The 16,487-nt window shown below is 42.2% G+C and overlaps 1 protein-coding gene across 2 annotated transcripts in view; it reads left to right on the top strand.

Moving 5' to 3' along the window:
* Positions 1–16,487, top strand: part of gbf1 (golgi brefeldin A resistant guanine nucleotide exchange factor 1) — a 168,245-nt gene that overhangs the window by 85,879 nt on the left and 65,879 nt on the right. For both annotated transcript variants that reach the window (XM_061745784.1, XM_061745783.1), the window contains exons 7-9: positions 3,412–3,472; positions 7,651–7,705; positions 15,951–16,080. In XM_061745784.1, coding sequence (XP_061601768.1) covers positions 3,412–3,472; positions 7,651–7,705; positions 15,951–16,080 — 246 coding nt within the window. The remainder of the gene's footprint in view (positions 1–3,411; positions 3,473–7,650; positions 7,706–15,950; positions 16,081–16,487) is intronic.

The raw sequence follows: 16,487 nt of genomic DNA, 5'->3' as shown, positions 1-16,487 counted from the left end.
GAGTTTCCTGAGGTTGGAGTTTAATGAGGTTGGAGTTTCCTGAGGTTGGAGTTTAATGAGGTTGGAGTTTCCTGAGGTTGGAGTTTCCTGAGGTTGGAGTTTCCTGAGGTTGGAGTTTCCTGAGGTTGGAGTTTCCTGAGGTTGGAGTTTCCTGAGGTTGGAGTTTCCTGAGGGTGTAGTTTCCTGAGGTTGTAGTTTAATGAGGTTGGAGTTTCCTGAGGGTGTAGTTTCCTGAGGTTGTAGTTTAATGAGGTTGGAGTTTCCTGAGGTTGGAGTTTCCTGAGGTTGGGGTTTCCTGAGGTTGGAGTTTCCTGAGCTTGTAGTTTCCTGAGCTTGGAGTTTCCTGAGGGTGTAGTTTCCTGAGGTTGTAGTTTAATGAGGTTGGAGTTTCCTGAGGTTGGAGTTTCCTGAGGTTGGAGTTTCCTGAGGTTGGAGTTTCCTGAGGTTGGAGTTTCCTGAGGTTGGAGTTTCCTGAGATTGGAGTTTCCTGAGGTTGGAGTTTCCTGAGGTTGGAGTTTCCTGAGGTTGGAGTTTCCTGAGCTTGTAGTTTCCTGAGGTTGGAGTTTCCTGAGGGTGTAGTTTCCTGAGGTTGTAGTTTAATGAGGTTGGAGTTTCCTGAGGTTGGAGTTTCCTGAGGTTGGAGTTTCCTGAGGGTGTAGTTTCCTGAGGTTGGAGTTTAATGAGGTTGGAGTTTCCTGAGGTTGGAGTTTCCTGAGGTTGGAGTTTCCTGAGGTTGGAGTTTCCTGAGCTTGTAGTTTCCTGAGGTTGGAGTTTCCTGAGGGTGTAGTTTCCTGAGGTTGTAGTTTAATGAGGTTGGAGTTTCCTGAGGTTGGAGTTTCCTGAGGTTGGAGTTTCCTGAGGTTGGAGTTTCCTGAGGTTGGAGTTTCCTGAGGTTGGAGTTTCCTGAGGTTGGAGTTTCCTGAGGTTGGAGTTTCCTGAGATTGGAGTTTCCTGAGGTTGGAGTTTCCTGAGGTTGGAGTTTCCTGAGGTTGGAGTTTCCTGAGGTTGTAGTTTAATGAGGTTGGAGTTTCCTGAGCTTGGAGTTTCCTGAGCTTGGAGTTTCCTGAGCTTGGAGTTTCCTGAGCTTGGAGTTTCCTGAGGTTGGAGTTTCCTGAGGTTGGAGTTTCCTGAGGTTGGAGTTTCCTGAGGGTGTAGTTTCCTGAGGTTGTAGTTTAATGAGGTTGGAGTTTAATGAGGTTGGAGTTTCCTGAGGTTGGAGTTTCCTGAGGTTGGAGTTTCCTGAGGTTGGAGTTTCCTGAGGTTGGAGTTTCCTGAGGTTGGAGTTTCCTGAGGGTGTAGTTTCCTGAGGTTGGAGTTTAATGAGGTTGGAGTTTCCTGAGGTTGGAGTTTCCTGAGGTTGGAGTTTCCTGAGGTTGGAGTTTCCTGAGCTTGTAGTTTCCTGAGGTTGGAGTTTCCTGAGGGTGTAGTTTCCTGAGGTTGTAGTTTAATGAGGTTGGAGTTTCCTGAGGTTGGAGTTTCCTGAGGTTGGAGTTTCCTGAGGTTGGAGTTTCCTGAGGTTGGAGTTTCCTGAGATTGGAGTTTCCTGAGGTTGGAGTTTCCTGAGGTTGGAGTTTCCTGAGGTTGGAGTTTCCTGAGGTTGGAGTTTCCTGAGGTTGGAGTTTCCTGAGCTTGGAGTTTCCTGAGCTTGGAGTTTCCTGAGCTTGGAGTTTCCTGAGCTTGGAGTTTCCTGAGCTTGGAGTTTCCTGAGCTTGGAGTTTCCTGAGCTTGGAGTTTCCTGAGCTTGGAGTTTCCTGAGCTTGGAGTTTCCTGAGCTTGGAGTTTCCTGAGGTTGGAGTTTCCTGAGGTTGGAGTTTAATGAGGTTGGAGTTTCCTGAGCTTGGAGTTTCCTGAGCTTGGAGTTTCCTGAGCTTGGAGTTTCCTGAGGTTGTAGTTTCCTGAGCTTGTAGTTTCCTGAGGTTGGAGTTTCCTGAGGTTGTAGTTTCCTGAGGTTGTAGTTTCCTGAGGTTGGAGTTTCCTGAGCTTGTAGTTTCCTGAGCTTGTAGTTTCCTGAGGTTGTAGTTTCCTGAGGTTGTAGTTTAATGAGGTTGGAGTTTCCTGAGCTTGTAGTTTCCTGAGGGTGTAGTTTCCTGAGCTTGTAGTTTCCTGGGGTTGTAGTTTCCTGAGGTTGTAGTTTCCTGAGGTTGGAGTTTAATGAGGTTGTAGTTTCCTGAGGCTGTAGTTTCCTGAGGTTGGAGTTTCCTGAGGTTGGAGTTTCCTGAGCTTGGAGTTTCCTGAGCTTGGAGTTTAATGAGGTTGTAGTTTCCTGAGGCTGTAGTTTCCTGAGGTTGGAGTTTCCTGAGGTTGGAGTTTCCTGAGCTTGGAGTTTCCTGAGCTTGGAGTTTCCTGAGGTTGGAGTTTCCTGAGCTTGGAGTTTCCTGAGCTTGGAGTTTCCTGAGGTTGGAGTTTCCTGAGGTTGGAGTTTCCTGAGGTTGGAGTTTCCTGAGGTTGGAGTTTCCTGAGGTTGGAGTTTCCTGAGGTTGGAGTTTCCTGAGCTTGTAGTTTCCTGAGGTTGTAGTTTCCTGAGGTTGTAGTTTCCTGAGCTTGGAGTTTCCTGAGCTTGGAGTTTCCTGAGCTTGGAGTTTCCTGAGGTTAGAGAGTCCTGAGGTTGTAGAGTCCTGAGGTTGTAGAGTCCTGAGGTTGTAGTTTCCTGAGGTTGTAGTTTCCTGAGGTTGTAGTTTCCTAGGGTTGGAGTTTCCTGAGGTTGGAGTTTCCTGAGGTTGGAGTTTCCTGAGGTTGTAGTTTCCTAGGGTTGGAGTTTCCTGAGGTTGGAGTTTCCTGAGGCTGTAGTTTCCTGAGGTTGTAGTTTCCTGAGGTTGTAGTTTCCTAGGGTTGGAGTTTCCTGGGGTTGGAGTTTCCTGAGGTTGGAGTTTCCTGAGGTTGGAGTTTCCTGAGGTTGGAGTTTCCTGAGGTTGGAGTTTCCTGAGGTTGGAGTTTCCTGAGGTTGGAGTTTCCTGAGGTTGGAGTTTCCTGAGCTTGGAGTTTCCTGAGCTTGGAGTTTCCTGAGCTTGGAGTTTCCTAGGGTTGGAGTTTCCTGAGGTTGGAGTTTCCTGAGGTTGGAGTTTCCTGAGGTTGTAGTTTCCTAGGGTTGGAGTTTCCTGAGGTTGGAGTTTCCTGAGGTTGGAGTTTCCTGAGGCTGTAGTTTCCTGAGGTTGTAGTTTCCTGAGGTTGTAGTTTCCTGAGGTTGGAGTTTCCTGGGGTTGGAGTTTCCTGAGGTTGGAGTTTCCTGAGGTTGGAGTTTCCTGAGGTTGGAGTTTCCTGAGGTTGGAGTTTCCTGAGGTTGGAGTTTCCTGAGGTTGGAGTTTCCTGAGGTTGGAGTTTCCTGAGGTTGGAGTTTCCTGAGGTTGGAGTTTCCTGAGGTTGGAGTTTCCTGAGGTTGGAGTTTCCTGAGGTTTCCTTGTGTCTCTCCTGCAGAGCTGCTGAGGAAGTCTGCTGAACACACCCTGGTGGACATGGTGCAGCTGCTCTTCTCCAGGTAAGAGGACTGTCATGTTTATGAGGAGGAGGTTTCCATTTTCATATCTGTGTGTGTGCGTGTGTGTTTTATTTGTAAGCCAGTAAGATTTAGTGCCACATTCTGCTCTCAGAATAAAGCAGGAACTTTCATGTGGTCTGGGAATGGCTACCTGTTGCAAACTTCTGGCAACAGGTTGCAACTGCATTATCCTCCATAACAGTACAGAATATTCCAGTAAACCCTCAAACACTTATTTTAAATAATTTATCCACAATTAATGCTTCACTATGTTAAAAACGAATCTTGCTTGCTGGCCTAACAGCAGCAAAAAAGATAATAGCAGTAAGATGGAAACCAGCACACACGCTTAACATCTCCCATTGGAATTTTACTTTACTTGATATTTATCTGGAAATATCTACAGCCCCAATCCATAATGCAAAACAACCAAATATTTTATGTTGGTATATGGCAGCGGATCAAATTAAAGCCAGACTTGAAAGATGTATTTAAAACTGATATAGACTGCCTTGTTGCAGCTACAGTCCAGTTTTTGATATTATTATGTTTTGCCTTTTGTTTTATTTTGTCCTTTTTTGTTTGTTTTTTATCGTTGTATTATCTTTTTTTTCTTTTTGTTCTCCTTATTAGTTATTAATTGTTTTCATGGAATGCCTAGGTCCGAGGCGTCGGTTTGGAAGGGGGTGAAAATATGTGTTTAATGTTTGTGTGACATCATTGTGGATGCCACCGTTTAGAATAAAAAAACAAAATGAAATATGAATAAAAAAAATTTGATCGCAAAAAATATTTAGTGCCACAAGTAGCCTGGATTGAACGTATGTAGCAGGAAAACAGTGTGGAAAAGGGGTGGGGGGGCAGAGATATGTCATAGATATGTCATAGTTTCCTCTTTACCACAACCATCAGTAACGCTTAAACGCTTTACATGCTGGAGAAATGAAATGAAGGGCCAAAAAATAAGTTCCATTTTATTTATATATATATATATATATATATATATATATATATATATATATATATATATATATATATATATATTAGGGGGGGGAGTCGATTAAAAAAAATGAATCTAATTAATTGGAGGCTTTGTAATTAATTAATCGTGTATCAATATTTGACACGAGAAGCAACATTTTTCAATTGAAATGCATTTTGGTATATGACTGAAACATTGAATTGACAAATAAATGAGCTTAAACAACAAAATTGTGTTTATTTTGATAACTGAGTGTTAACAAGTGCAATAGGAATAATGATGAAAATAGGAATATGATTGCATTGTCCACAAGGCACAAACTTCAATTCAAGTTAGCTATATTCAAACTTTTTTGAGGAATTTTTGTAAACTGTCTATGTCTTAAACACATTTGTTTTTGTTTAGTAAAATTAAACGGGTAACTCGTGCAATGAGAAATGTTCTGCACTGTTTGGAGTGCAAAAGTAAATTGCAATTAAATGCATTTTTTTTTTTGCCGCGTTATTTTTCTTTAATTAATTAATCGTAGTTAACGCGATAGTCCCAGTCGTGTGTGTGTGTGTGTGTGTGTGTATATATATATATATATATATATATATATATATATACATATATATATATATATATATATATATATATATATATACATATACATATATATATATATATATATATATACATATATATATATATATACATATATATATATATATATAGTCAGACACAGAGCAGCATCCGTTTCCTGGGCATCAGGCTGCCAGTCACATCCAGTCACAGATGAACCAGTGGAGCAGCAGCCGTATCATCTGCATATAGATGAAGGTGCTGCCCCCCACAAATACTGCCCCGCACATCCATGCACACACTGGAAATTAGAATGGCCAAACAGAAGGATCAGCCACCAGAAAGTTTTTAAATAGTGAGAACAGGCAGCAGTCAGAACTGGAGTAAAAGTTGGGGTTTTCCTTCCTCCAGCACGGCCGTGGTCATCATCAGCTGGACTCCCGTGTCGGCGTTGGCCAAGCTTGTCGCCATGCCCTGACACTCCTCCAAGCATTCTCGGCCCGTTTCCACCCACTGGCAGAACTCGCGCGGCACCTTGTTATCATGTCCCCTACAAGATTTTACTGTGAGAGCATAAAAGACAGCAGCCGCGCTCGTAAACACAGGCATCCCTGCACATGAACATGGGAAATGTTGGCTCCTGCTTTTAGAAACGACTCCCTGTCGTTCCACACGAGTCCCGCTCCTGGTTTCAGCCCTGCTCCGCCAGCCCCCCCACACGGCCACGGAGGCTGCATAATAGAGATGTGAGTGTGTGATGTGAGTGTGTGATGTGAGTGTGTGATGTGAGTGCCACCCCCACTCAGAACATAATGAGCAGCAGCTCCGCTCAGCTCCTCAGGAGGAGTCTTAGATTGCCTGCTGAAAGTAGAAGGCATGTTAATCTGTTGGACCCACAGATCATCCAATAATGGAGCTTGCAAGACAACACTCTATTAACACGGAGCTGATGTCAGGAGGGGGCTGGGGCTCTTTTGTGTACGATGTGAGTGAGACTGCCTGCTTGTGACATCTCATTTTCCAGCTAAGCTTTAAAGTCCACAGAAACTAGTGGCACACATGCACACATTTGGTTTGATGATTTAAGAATATCATCCAGCGCTGCTCTTCAAACACTGAATGGTTATTTGTTCTGGGGCTGGAAATGTGGAGTTTCCCACCGTGATATCACCAGGGAAGATCCGGCATTCCTGCCCATCGCTCGTCATCTGCTGTCATTTCAAGTGGCAGTTTTAGAGATGATCATAGAAATAAGGGACGGTTAGAGACTAGGGGTGTAACGATACACTAATCTCATGATACGGTACCATACACGATATTGAGGTCACAATAACGATACGATATAGCAGTATTTTTTTAACAACCTTGAATGAAGAAAAAAAGACTGGAAAAAATGGTCTTTAATTTGAAAGACACAAAATACAAAACAATACTGTACGTTTGCCCTATTGTTACAGTTTGTAATGATTTATAACTGTTTAAGTTTTAAAGAGAAAGCCAGGCCAACCATTTTCCACAAACTGAACTAAAAATAAATGTCAGGTTTGCATTATGATCTTCAGTTTCATACAAGTACAAATATTTAGACACAAACTGAATAGTTTCTCTCATGTATGACTTGACTTTTTTCTAACTAACTAAAATTAAATAAATAAAAGTAAATAAATAAACTATGAAAAGTCCCAAACTTCAAATGCAACATGACTGTTATTGATCTTGTGCCAGAGCTCAGAGCTTCACCTGCTCCAGCCTGAGGCCGTAACGTGAACCCCGGTATCGTTTCATCCTCACACCGTCGGGGACGACACAATCTTTACATCACAAAAAAGATTGATTCATGCTCACCTTAGAAGTAAAAGTTCAGAGCTCAAAACCCTGCAAGAGTCCCGTGATCGGGACCAAAACGGTACTAGTTTCTTCTGAGCGGAGGAAGATTTTGGTCCGCGGGTCGAGGTCGTCACGTGATCCCGCTGCACCAATACGATGTTACTAGTAAACACTATATAATAATATTAATAACCCAATATCAGCTACAGTTCATAAACATGCTGTCATAAATAAGGCAAGGCAAGTTTATTAGTACAGCACAATTCAACACACGGTAATTCAAAGTGCTTTACATCAACATTAAAAGCAGCAAGACACAATTAAACAGTAAATAACAAATAAAATTAAATAAAATGATAAAAGAAGAGGTAATTCAATTCAATTCAATTTTATTCATATAGCGTCTAATACAACAAAAGTTGTCTCCAGACACTTTCCAGAGACCCAGAACATGGTAAAATGATAAAAAGCACAAGTTGTTAAAAAGTAAGGGCAGTAGAGTCCAGCAGGTTCATTTCATTCTTACAAGGGCAAGAATTATGTTTCTGTACGGTCAAAACGTACAAAGACCGGGTCAAATACAGTATTACAAAAGTAATCTGTACCGATTCGTACGGTGAATTAAACCAATTTGACAATTCTATGCCACAATGCCTGTTTCCAGGTCTTATTTCACACAACTGAGGAGAATTACGTTTGTATATGGTGAAAACGTACAAAGACCGGGTCATAAGATCATGTTGTGAGTATCTGTTCAGTTCCAAACGCAGAATCCCTGTCTCACCAGAGCTGTTTGTGTTTCCAGACTGCCCCAGTTCAAAGAAGAGGCCAAGAGCTTTGTGGGAGCCAACATGAAGAAGGTAACGCCACCGACATGTTGACTGTCCTCTGACCTGCCTGCAGATGTTTCTCTCTACTTTCCCTGTCTGTGTTTTACTCATCGTCTCTGGACTGTTAGTTTGCTTCGTTGTGACTATTATCATTTTTAGCAGCTTCTGTCCCTGCATGTTATCAGAATTGCTCTGCAGTAGTCGTAGTCTTGACAAACCTGTCCATGGTTGTCCATGGTTGTCCATGGTTGTCCATGGTTGTCCATGGTTGTCCATGGTTGTCCATGGTTGTTCATGGTTGTTCATGGTTGTCCATGGTTGTCCATGGTTGTCCATGGTTGTCCATGGATGTCCATGGTTGTCCATGGTTGTCCATGGATGTCCATGGTTGTCCATGGTTGTCCATGGTTGTCCATGGTTGTTCATGGTTGTCCATGGTTGTCCATGGTTGGCCATGGTTGTCCATGGATGTCCATGGTTGTCCATGGTTGTCCATGGTTGTCCATGGATGTCCATGGTTGTCCATGGTTGTCCATGGTTGTCCATGGTTGTCCATGGTTGTTCATGGTTGTCCATGGTTGTCCATGGTTGTTCATGGTTGTTCATGGTTGTCCATGGTTGTCCATGGTTGTCCATGGTTGTCCATGGTTGTCCATGGTTGTTCATGGTTGTCCTGTTGGCTGCACCTGTCCTTCACCCTGTAACTTCACTTCCTCCCTTCAATCCAGCTCTTTCATTTTCATTGTCTGTCCGCCTGTTTTACTTTTCACAAACCATATTTGTTTCACTGGCTGGTAGGAATGGGTGATATTTTACCGTTCACGTTTTACCGTCAAAAAAATTCCCCACGGTAAGAATTTATCATCTCGCGGTAAAAACGATAAATTCCCGTTGATGATTGTTTTTGTGTAACACTGATTTATGATTATGTGTTAAATCCATGCACAACGTGAAGGAAGGAAGGAAGGAAGGAAGGAAGGAAGGAAGGAAGGAAGGAAGGAAGGAAGGAAGGAAGGAAGGAAGGAAGGAAGGAAGGAAGGAAGGAAGGAAGGAAGGAAGGAAGGAAGGAAGGAAGGAAGGAAGGAAGGAAGGAAGGAAGGAAGGAAGGGAAGGAAGGAAGGAAGGAAGGAAGGAAGGAAGGAAGGAAGGAAGGAAGGAAGGAAGGAAGGAAGGAAGGAAGGAAGGAAGGAAGGAAGGAAGGAAGGAAGGAAGGAAGAGGAATGAGCCTGCCTGAAAGAAGAAAGAAAGAAAGAAAGAAGAAAGAAAGAAAGAAAGACAAGAAAGAAAGAAAGAAAGAAAGAAAGAAAGAAAGAAAGAAAGAAAGAAGAAAGAAAGAAAGAAAGAAAGAAAGAAAGAAAGAAAGAAGAGAAAGAAAGAAAGAAAGAAAGAAAGAAAGAATGAGCCTGAAAGAGGAAGAAATGAGCCTGAAAGAGGGAAAGAAATGAGCCTGAAAGAGGGAAAGAAATGAGCTGAAAGAGGAAAGAAATGAGCCTGAAAGAGGGAAAGAATGAGCCTGAAAGAGGAAAGAAATGAGCCTGAAAGAAAGAAAGAAGGAGAAAGAATGAGCCTGAAAGAAAGAAAGAAGGAGAAGAAATGAGCCTGAAGAAAGAAAGAAGGAGAAAGAAATGAGCCTGAAAGAAAGAAAGAAAGAATCTTAATCTTTTTTTTTTATAAACTTTGTTTATTGATTTTTAAGACACAAATTGACAACGATAAAGTGCATGTAAATAACAGTAATATAAGATTCAAAAAGCAAACGAACAACAACAAAAGAAACCAACCAAACAAAAAAAAACACAAGTGGGCTTGGCCAAATTTCACATATTACAGTGACAATAACCTCACTTTTCAGGTCATAATAGAAATATGTAATATAAATAAACTAACAACAAAAGGTAAATCAAAATAAAGTGGAATCTTATTTAAGTGTAACTGGGAACTTTCTCTGCATAGGCACAAAAAGGTCCCCACATTTCACTACATTTTCTCTGAGTGTGTCGGATTTTTTCAAGCCTCAAATTGTTGAAAATCTCCTCGGGAATCTGGAAACTGTAAGCCATAATCAGCAATATTAAAATAATAAAAGGCTTGCAATATTTCAGTTGATTTGTAATGAATCCAGAATGTATGACATTTTTGTTTTTTAAAGGAGCATGAGGCTCCTTTTTAAGAAATGAAACTCTCTAGCGCCACCCTTCGCCACGACGGTTGTCGGGGGTACTGCAGCCAACAGTGAAGCCGGCACGGGAGAACGGGGAGAACGTGCATGCAGCGTCATGTGACGTCACATCCACAGCCCAGCGCGGGAAATTCGGAGTCTGAATTGCAGCACATTTTGCAGCACACAGCCTGTTCAAGGCAACGGAGAGATACACTAGAGGGCTCATTCTTTTGGGTTTGGAACGCTTCATCTGACATTATTACTAGAAAACTTAAAACGTATACTAATTTTTTTCATAAATCCTGCCTCAATCCTGCCTCATGCTCCTTTTAAATTGCATTACAGAAAATAAAGAACTTTATCACAGTATTCTTATGTTCTGGGACAGTCCTGTCCAGTCTTAGTGAAACTCCCCTGCAGCTGCAAGCTGCTTGCAGCGCTGCTGCTGCTTGCTGCTGCTGCTTCTCTTTTTTTCTACATAGCAGGGGAAGCGGCTGCGCTGGAAACCCGGCCAGTTATAGACAATAAAAGCACTGTGGGCTGGAAGTGTAGATATAACTCAGCTTGTAAAGATAATCCAAGAATGAGAAGCTTTCATTTAATCGCAACCTCAGACACAGATGCATTCATGTATCTGTGATTAAACCATCCATGTATTTCTGTACACATGCCAAACCCATGTCAACGCTGCATCACAATCTTTTTTTTTTATCAAAGTTTATTTTAGACAGGACAATGCATATTAATGAACACTACATTAAGTAGTGTAAATACACCGGGTTTTAGCAGAAATGCTAGTTTTCAACCCGCAGTCCCCATTGAAAACATAAAAACTATTCAGTCAAACAATATAATCAAACAAGGGAACAAACATACGACATACATAGTAGCAAAGTAGATTTAGCAGCATTTAAAAGCAGTATGGATTGTATCTAAAGTGACTTGAGCAAAAAATGCACATTACAATAAAATAAAAATAAATACCAGCGATGGTAATATTATGGTACTAAGAGGATCCAAGTGCATGTTTATTTTATTTTTATTCATATGCACAATGATAAAACAGTAATTATATTAACAATACAAGGACAAATAATTGTGCAGGAGAGGAAAAGAAGCCCAAAGGGCTTATAAAAAATCCTCCCCCTCAATACAAAATCACCAAAACAAATCAATCAATAGAAAAAGAAAAGAAAGGAAAAAAGAAAAGGTAAAAGAAACAAAGAAAAAACACAATAAACACACAAACAAAAAATATCCATAAAATGGCAATTTCATTTCAATTAGAATAGCCTATTAATTTTGCCCAGATAAGAGATTCCCCACCAAGCTGGTCCTAAACATTTTTAAGGATGATGCAAACTTAAGAGACCTATCTAAAGAGTTCCAGAGTTGAGGGCCATGAAATCTGATAAAGGATTTGTGACTCCGGAGCCGGCGGACAGAAATCTCTAAATTTCAGAGCAAATTTCTTAACAGGCGTAGCTACAACTGTTAGATTTCATCTATTAAACCAACATCTTCCTAAATTATTTATTTCAGCCAGCGTAATTCTCAACAGAGCTGCAGGTTTCTCTCCCGGGACGACGGCGCTGGGTTGACCCGGCGGACACGTCTGTTCTCCGGCTGCTGCTGCTGCTCCCCGGGGCCGGAGGCTCTTCTCATCTCCGAAAACGTCGAGTCAAATTTCTTAACAGGCGTTATTTGGATAAACTGAGCCCACGTTGGGGATCTTAACGGTTACTTTTGAGCCTGAAAAAATATTAAAACTTAATAAAGTGCCATATTAACAACAGCTACAGCTGAAATTAAAACAGCTTTTGGCTCTCTGCTTCCTGATCAGGTTAGGGATGAAAACGAGGGGGAGTAGGAGAATTGGGACAGGCACCTGGGCCAAGTGCCCTAGATTTCAAGTGCCCTAAAATCTCCCCCTTCTTTTTTAGGGGTTAGGGAAGAAAAGAAGGGTGAGTGGAGAAAAGAAGGGCGAGTGAAGTTGAATTGGGATTGGGCCTAAAGCAGCGCCTAACGCTCACCTCTCATCTGCTAGCAGAAGTTCAGAACTGTCTCCAAACCCTCATACTCTTGCAGTTACACACAGCTGCAGATATTTGAAGCATTGTGGAGCTGCAGCCCATTGGAACCGTTGCTGAGCAACATTCAGGGTCAACTCTGGACAAAACTCTGGTCCTCAGTCCTCAGTCCATCACAGGGCCACGGAGATATCAGAGACCAAAGTGCAGGCTACTGTGCTTACTCAAACTCACTCTTATGGACAATTTTAAATCGCCAATTAACCTAAAATACATGTTTTTGGACTCTGGAAGGAAGCTAGAGAGCCCTCCAAAAAACTAATGATAAAAACAAAACAAGGTCATAACCATTGTCACCTATGATTAGTAACGTGTTTTGCATTAAATGTCCATGAAATGTTTGTACCCCAGTTGAAAGGGTTAAAGCATGTGACTTTCATGTGACTAACGGGGCTTGAAAAGGTGGAATACTGTCACCTGTCTGGAAGGACGCCAACATCACTGTCATCTATAAACACAAAGGCGACAGAGGGATCTCTCTGTCTCCTCTCCATCGCAGGGAAAATCCTGGCAAAAATGATGCTCAACAGACTGGTAGAGCACCTTACAGAAGAAGTTCTTCCAGAGACGCAATGCGGCTTCCAGAAGACCAGATCCACCTCAGATATGGTCTTCATCCTGAGACAGCTAATGGGAAAGAGCAGGGAGCAGCGGAAAGACCTCTACATTGCCTTTATTGACCTTAGCAAAGTCTTCAACACCGTTAACCTTGAGTTTCTCTGGAAACAACTCTCTAAACTTGGGGTACCACCCAAGTTCTTCTCCATTCTGAAACAACTACACAATGGGATGCATGCCAGAGTCCTTGCAGGAGAACTCCAGTCAGAGTAAAAACTGGGCTGAGGCAAGGCTGCCTCTTGGCGCCGGTACTCTTCAACCTCTTTTCTCGGCCATCACATATCTTTTCCATGGTGCCCTGTACCCTGGAGATGGTGTCAACCTAGAATACCATCTTGACAGAAGCCTGTTTAACATCAGACGCCTCCAGGCCCACACAAAGACGAAGACTAGCCAAATCCGTGGGCCGCAATATGCTGACGACTGTACAGTCTTAGCACTTAGTCCATGCAGCACGCCTTCAACACCATCTCCTCACTCCTCAACTCAATCTTACGGGCTACAAATCAACACCCAAAAAACTGAAGTCATGTGCCAACTCACTACCCAACCTCCCTCCACCCGAGCTTTCAGATAGATGGTGTTCACCTGTCTTGGCTCCACACCATCATCACACTGCTCTCTCCACACGGAAATACACACCCGCATCAACAAAGCATCGTCAGCTTTTGGACGCCTGCGCAGCAGAGTTTTTGAAAACCGAAACCTGAAGGTCAGCACTAAGGTCGCTGTCTACATCGCAGTATGTGTTCCAACTCTGATCTACGGGGCAGAATCATGGACTCCATACAGGGGGCATATCATGAACCTGGAGGGTTTCCACAACCGCTACCTCCAGAGGATCCTTGGTCTGTCTTGGGAAGACAGACAATCCTGGCCAACACCAATTCCATCTGTATGGAAACAACGGTCGGACAAAGACGCCTACGGTGGATAGGACACATCACCCGTATGCCTGATCCCCGCCTGTCCCTCCAAGTCCTCTACGGCCAACTGAGTTACGCAAAACCAGCTCCCAGCAGACAAAGGCACTACAAGGACTACACAAAAGAACTCCTAAAGCCTGAGTTATGATTCTGCGCCAAATCGACGCCGTGCCTACGCCGACACTGTGAGGCCGTCGTGAACCTTCGGACTTCTCCGTCACTCCATTTCTCCGCGGTGCAGTACCCCCCGTGACCGCTAATGCGCGATCTTTTCCTGAATGGTTTATCCGACTTTTTACGGTCACAGTGAATCAAAGAGATAAGGACGACTATTGTGCAAAAAAACAAACCAAAAAAAATCACACATACACGAAGAAAAGAGTGCTGAAAGTTCACGACTGCTTCAAACCGGAAACCGGAAATGCGTTGCTACCAAGCAAATCAATCACAGCCCTCTCCGTCTGCGTCGCCTCGACACGTAGTTGCAATTTTCGGGAGGTGCAGGTCAGTGACGGCGTCAGTGACGGCGTAGGGTACGCGTTGATGCGTGAGTTTATTTATTTATTTTTTTTTACTACCTAATTCATTGCCAAAATGTATCTGATCAGGAAAAAATATCGGAATTGTATCCGGGGCCAAAAAAAGTGATCGGATCGTGAAAAATCGGGTTCGGCAGATACTTAAACTCAAGTGATCGGGATCAGATTGGGAGCAAAAAAAAAATCCTGATGGGGACAACCCTAACTATTAAAGCGTTCCTCCCTTTCCCCTGTTCCCTCCTGTTGCATGGCGTCTTAGGTGGCTGCTCACGGTGCACGGGGCAGGGCTGTAGTATCTGCTGGTATCTGCTAGTATCTGCTAGTATCTGCTGGTATCTGTGTTATCTGACCCCTCTCGTCCTGCATGGAGGTTTATGCTTGAGTGTTGTGTGTTGGCGCCACTGCTGATCAGTTTTCCATCACTAATCATTGGCACCTGCCTCCTCCCTTCTTTTCCGAGGCTTACAATATCTTGTGGAAAAACAAACGTGTCCAGGTAAGGAAGAAGACTTTAAGTACAATGTGTAGGCTGGAAAATCTCTCTAAAACTTTCCCCCTGCCCCTTTTTAACATTTCACTTTTCCTCCAGCACTACGAGATGAAAAATAGCTGTAATTCACCAGAAATCCAGTAACAATCAACACTTGTGTCAGATGTTAGTTGCGGTTCTTTGGTGCCTGAGAATATGTCAGCGGGGGAAATGTGCCTAAATGCTGAAGTTTACTAAAGATGACCAATTTGGAGAGTCTGTCTGAACATTACTCTTCAGAAACATCTCTGTCGCACAATAAGAAAATCCCCATTTTCATGAGGAGTTGTTATAGAACTGGGGCCGGATTTACCAATATGTTCTTAAGAATGATCCTAAGAAATGTCTTAAGATCTAAAATTAAGAAGTTCATAAGAAAGTTCTTAAGTGCAATTCCTCAATATTTTCTTAAGAACCGTCTTAAGAACTGTCATTTCTTACGAATTTCTTATTTTTCCTACTTTACAACTTCTTAAATTATGTCATTGCATTGCACGCGCCAACAAACAACATTTATAGGTAGTTTGTGTCTTAACCGTCAGTCACTCACTAAACATGGAGAAGGAGAAAAAGAGATGCAGGAACTTTTCAAGGTTATGGTGGATGAGATTAATGTGAGAAAAAAAATACTATTGGGGAAATTAATAATAATTAACTACCACGCTAACTAACATGCTAACAAACAGTTAACAGGCTCTTTGTGTAATTAATTACAAAGTACATCCTCAAACTATGACCTACTAGTCTAAACTTGTCTAAAATGTGTTGAAAAAGGTGATATTAGAGGCTTATTATTATTATTATTATTATTATTATTATTATTACCACCTTTTCACAGAATAAATTTTAAGACAGGTCAAGGTTGTCTTAAAGTTCAGAAAAAAGTCAAGAACAAATTTGAGAACTTTTATTTCAAGAATACCATTTATTCTTAAGTTTTTTCTTAAGAAGAAAGTTGAGAAAATACTAAGAACTTTTTTGGAGAAAAAGTCTCAAGTCTTCTTAAGACTGAACTTAAGAAAAAAATGACACTTAAGAAGATTTTTTTTCTTAATGTTTTGTGAATCCGGCCCCGGGTTTTTAGATTTACTTGCATTAACGCCAACACTGATCCACTCTACAAGTGTTTCTGTATTCCATCTTCATTTACTCTGGTCCGGTCTTTTGTATACTTAATTTTACTGTGTTTTCTTTATTTTCATACCACATTTGGCCAGAATGGCCTTGTAATTGGTGAGAACAGTAATCTCTACTCAAAGTAGTGCAGATCTTCCCAGTTAGGGTTAAAACCTTGGTGCAGATGTGCAGTGTGAGCACAGGCGTCCAGATCTCTGTCTGATTCTGTCCTCGGTCACGATGGAGCACTGAGTGTCTTTGGCGAGGCTCGCTAACGTTGGTCGTGTTTCTTTCAGCTGAAGATGCGTGCCGGGGGAATGACGGAATCATCCAAATGGAAGAAGCAGAAACGCTCCCCAAGACCACCTCGCCACGGGGGCCAGACCGAACCAAACCATTCCAGCACGCTCAGCAACAACCTGTCAAGTAAGGGACAAGAAAGTAGAGTCAGTCGTCAACAATCCGTCTCTGCTTCCAGGGGCTTCACTGGGGGAAATCCCTGAAGAATAAAAGCATGCAAACACAGTCTGCATGTTTTTATTGAATGTATCCAAAACAAAGTATATGGTAATTGGCTATCATCAAAACATCTGTAATAATCCTCAGTTAAATCTGAAAATCAAAGAGGTTTGTATCAATCAAGTTCAGGAGACCAAACTGCTGGGAGTTGTCATTAGAGCTGGGTAGAGGAGCCAAAAATGGTACTCAAGTAAAAGTACTGTTACTTCAGAATAATATGACTCAAGTAGAAGTAAAAAGTAGTCATCCAAATAATTACTTGAGTAAAAGTAAAAAAGCATTTGGTGAAAAAACTACTCAAGTACTGAGTAACT

This window comes from Cololabis saira, chromosome 17, assembly GCF_033807715.1.
Source record: "Cololabis saira isolate AMF1-May2022 chromosome 17, fColSai1.1, whole genome shotgun sequence".
Classification (NCBI taxonomy): Eukaryota; Metazoa; Chordata; class Actinopteri; order Beloniformes; family Belonidae; genus Cololabis; species Cololabis saira.
The sequence above is the reverse complement of the archived record's forward strand: the minus strand, read 5'-3'. Positions and strand labels throughout refer to the sequence as shown.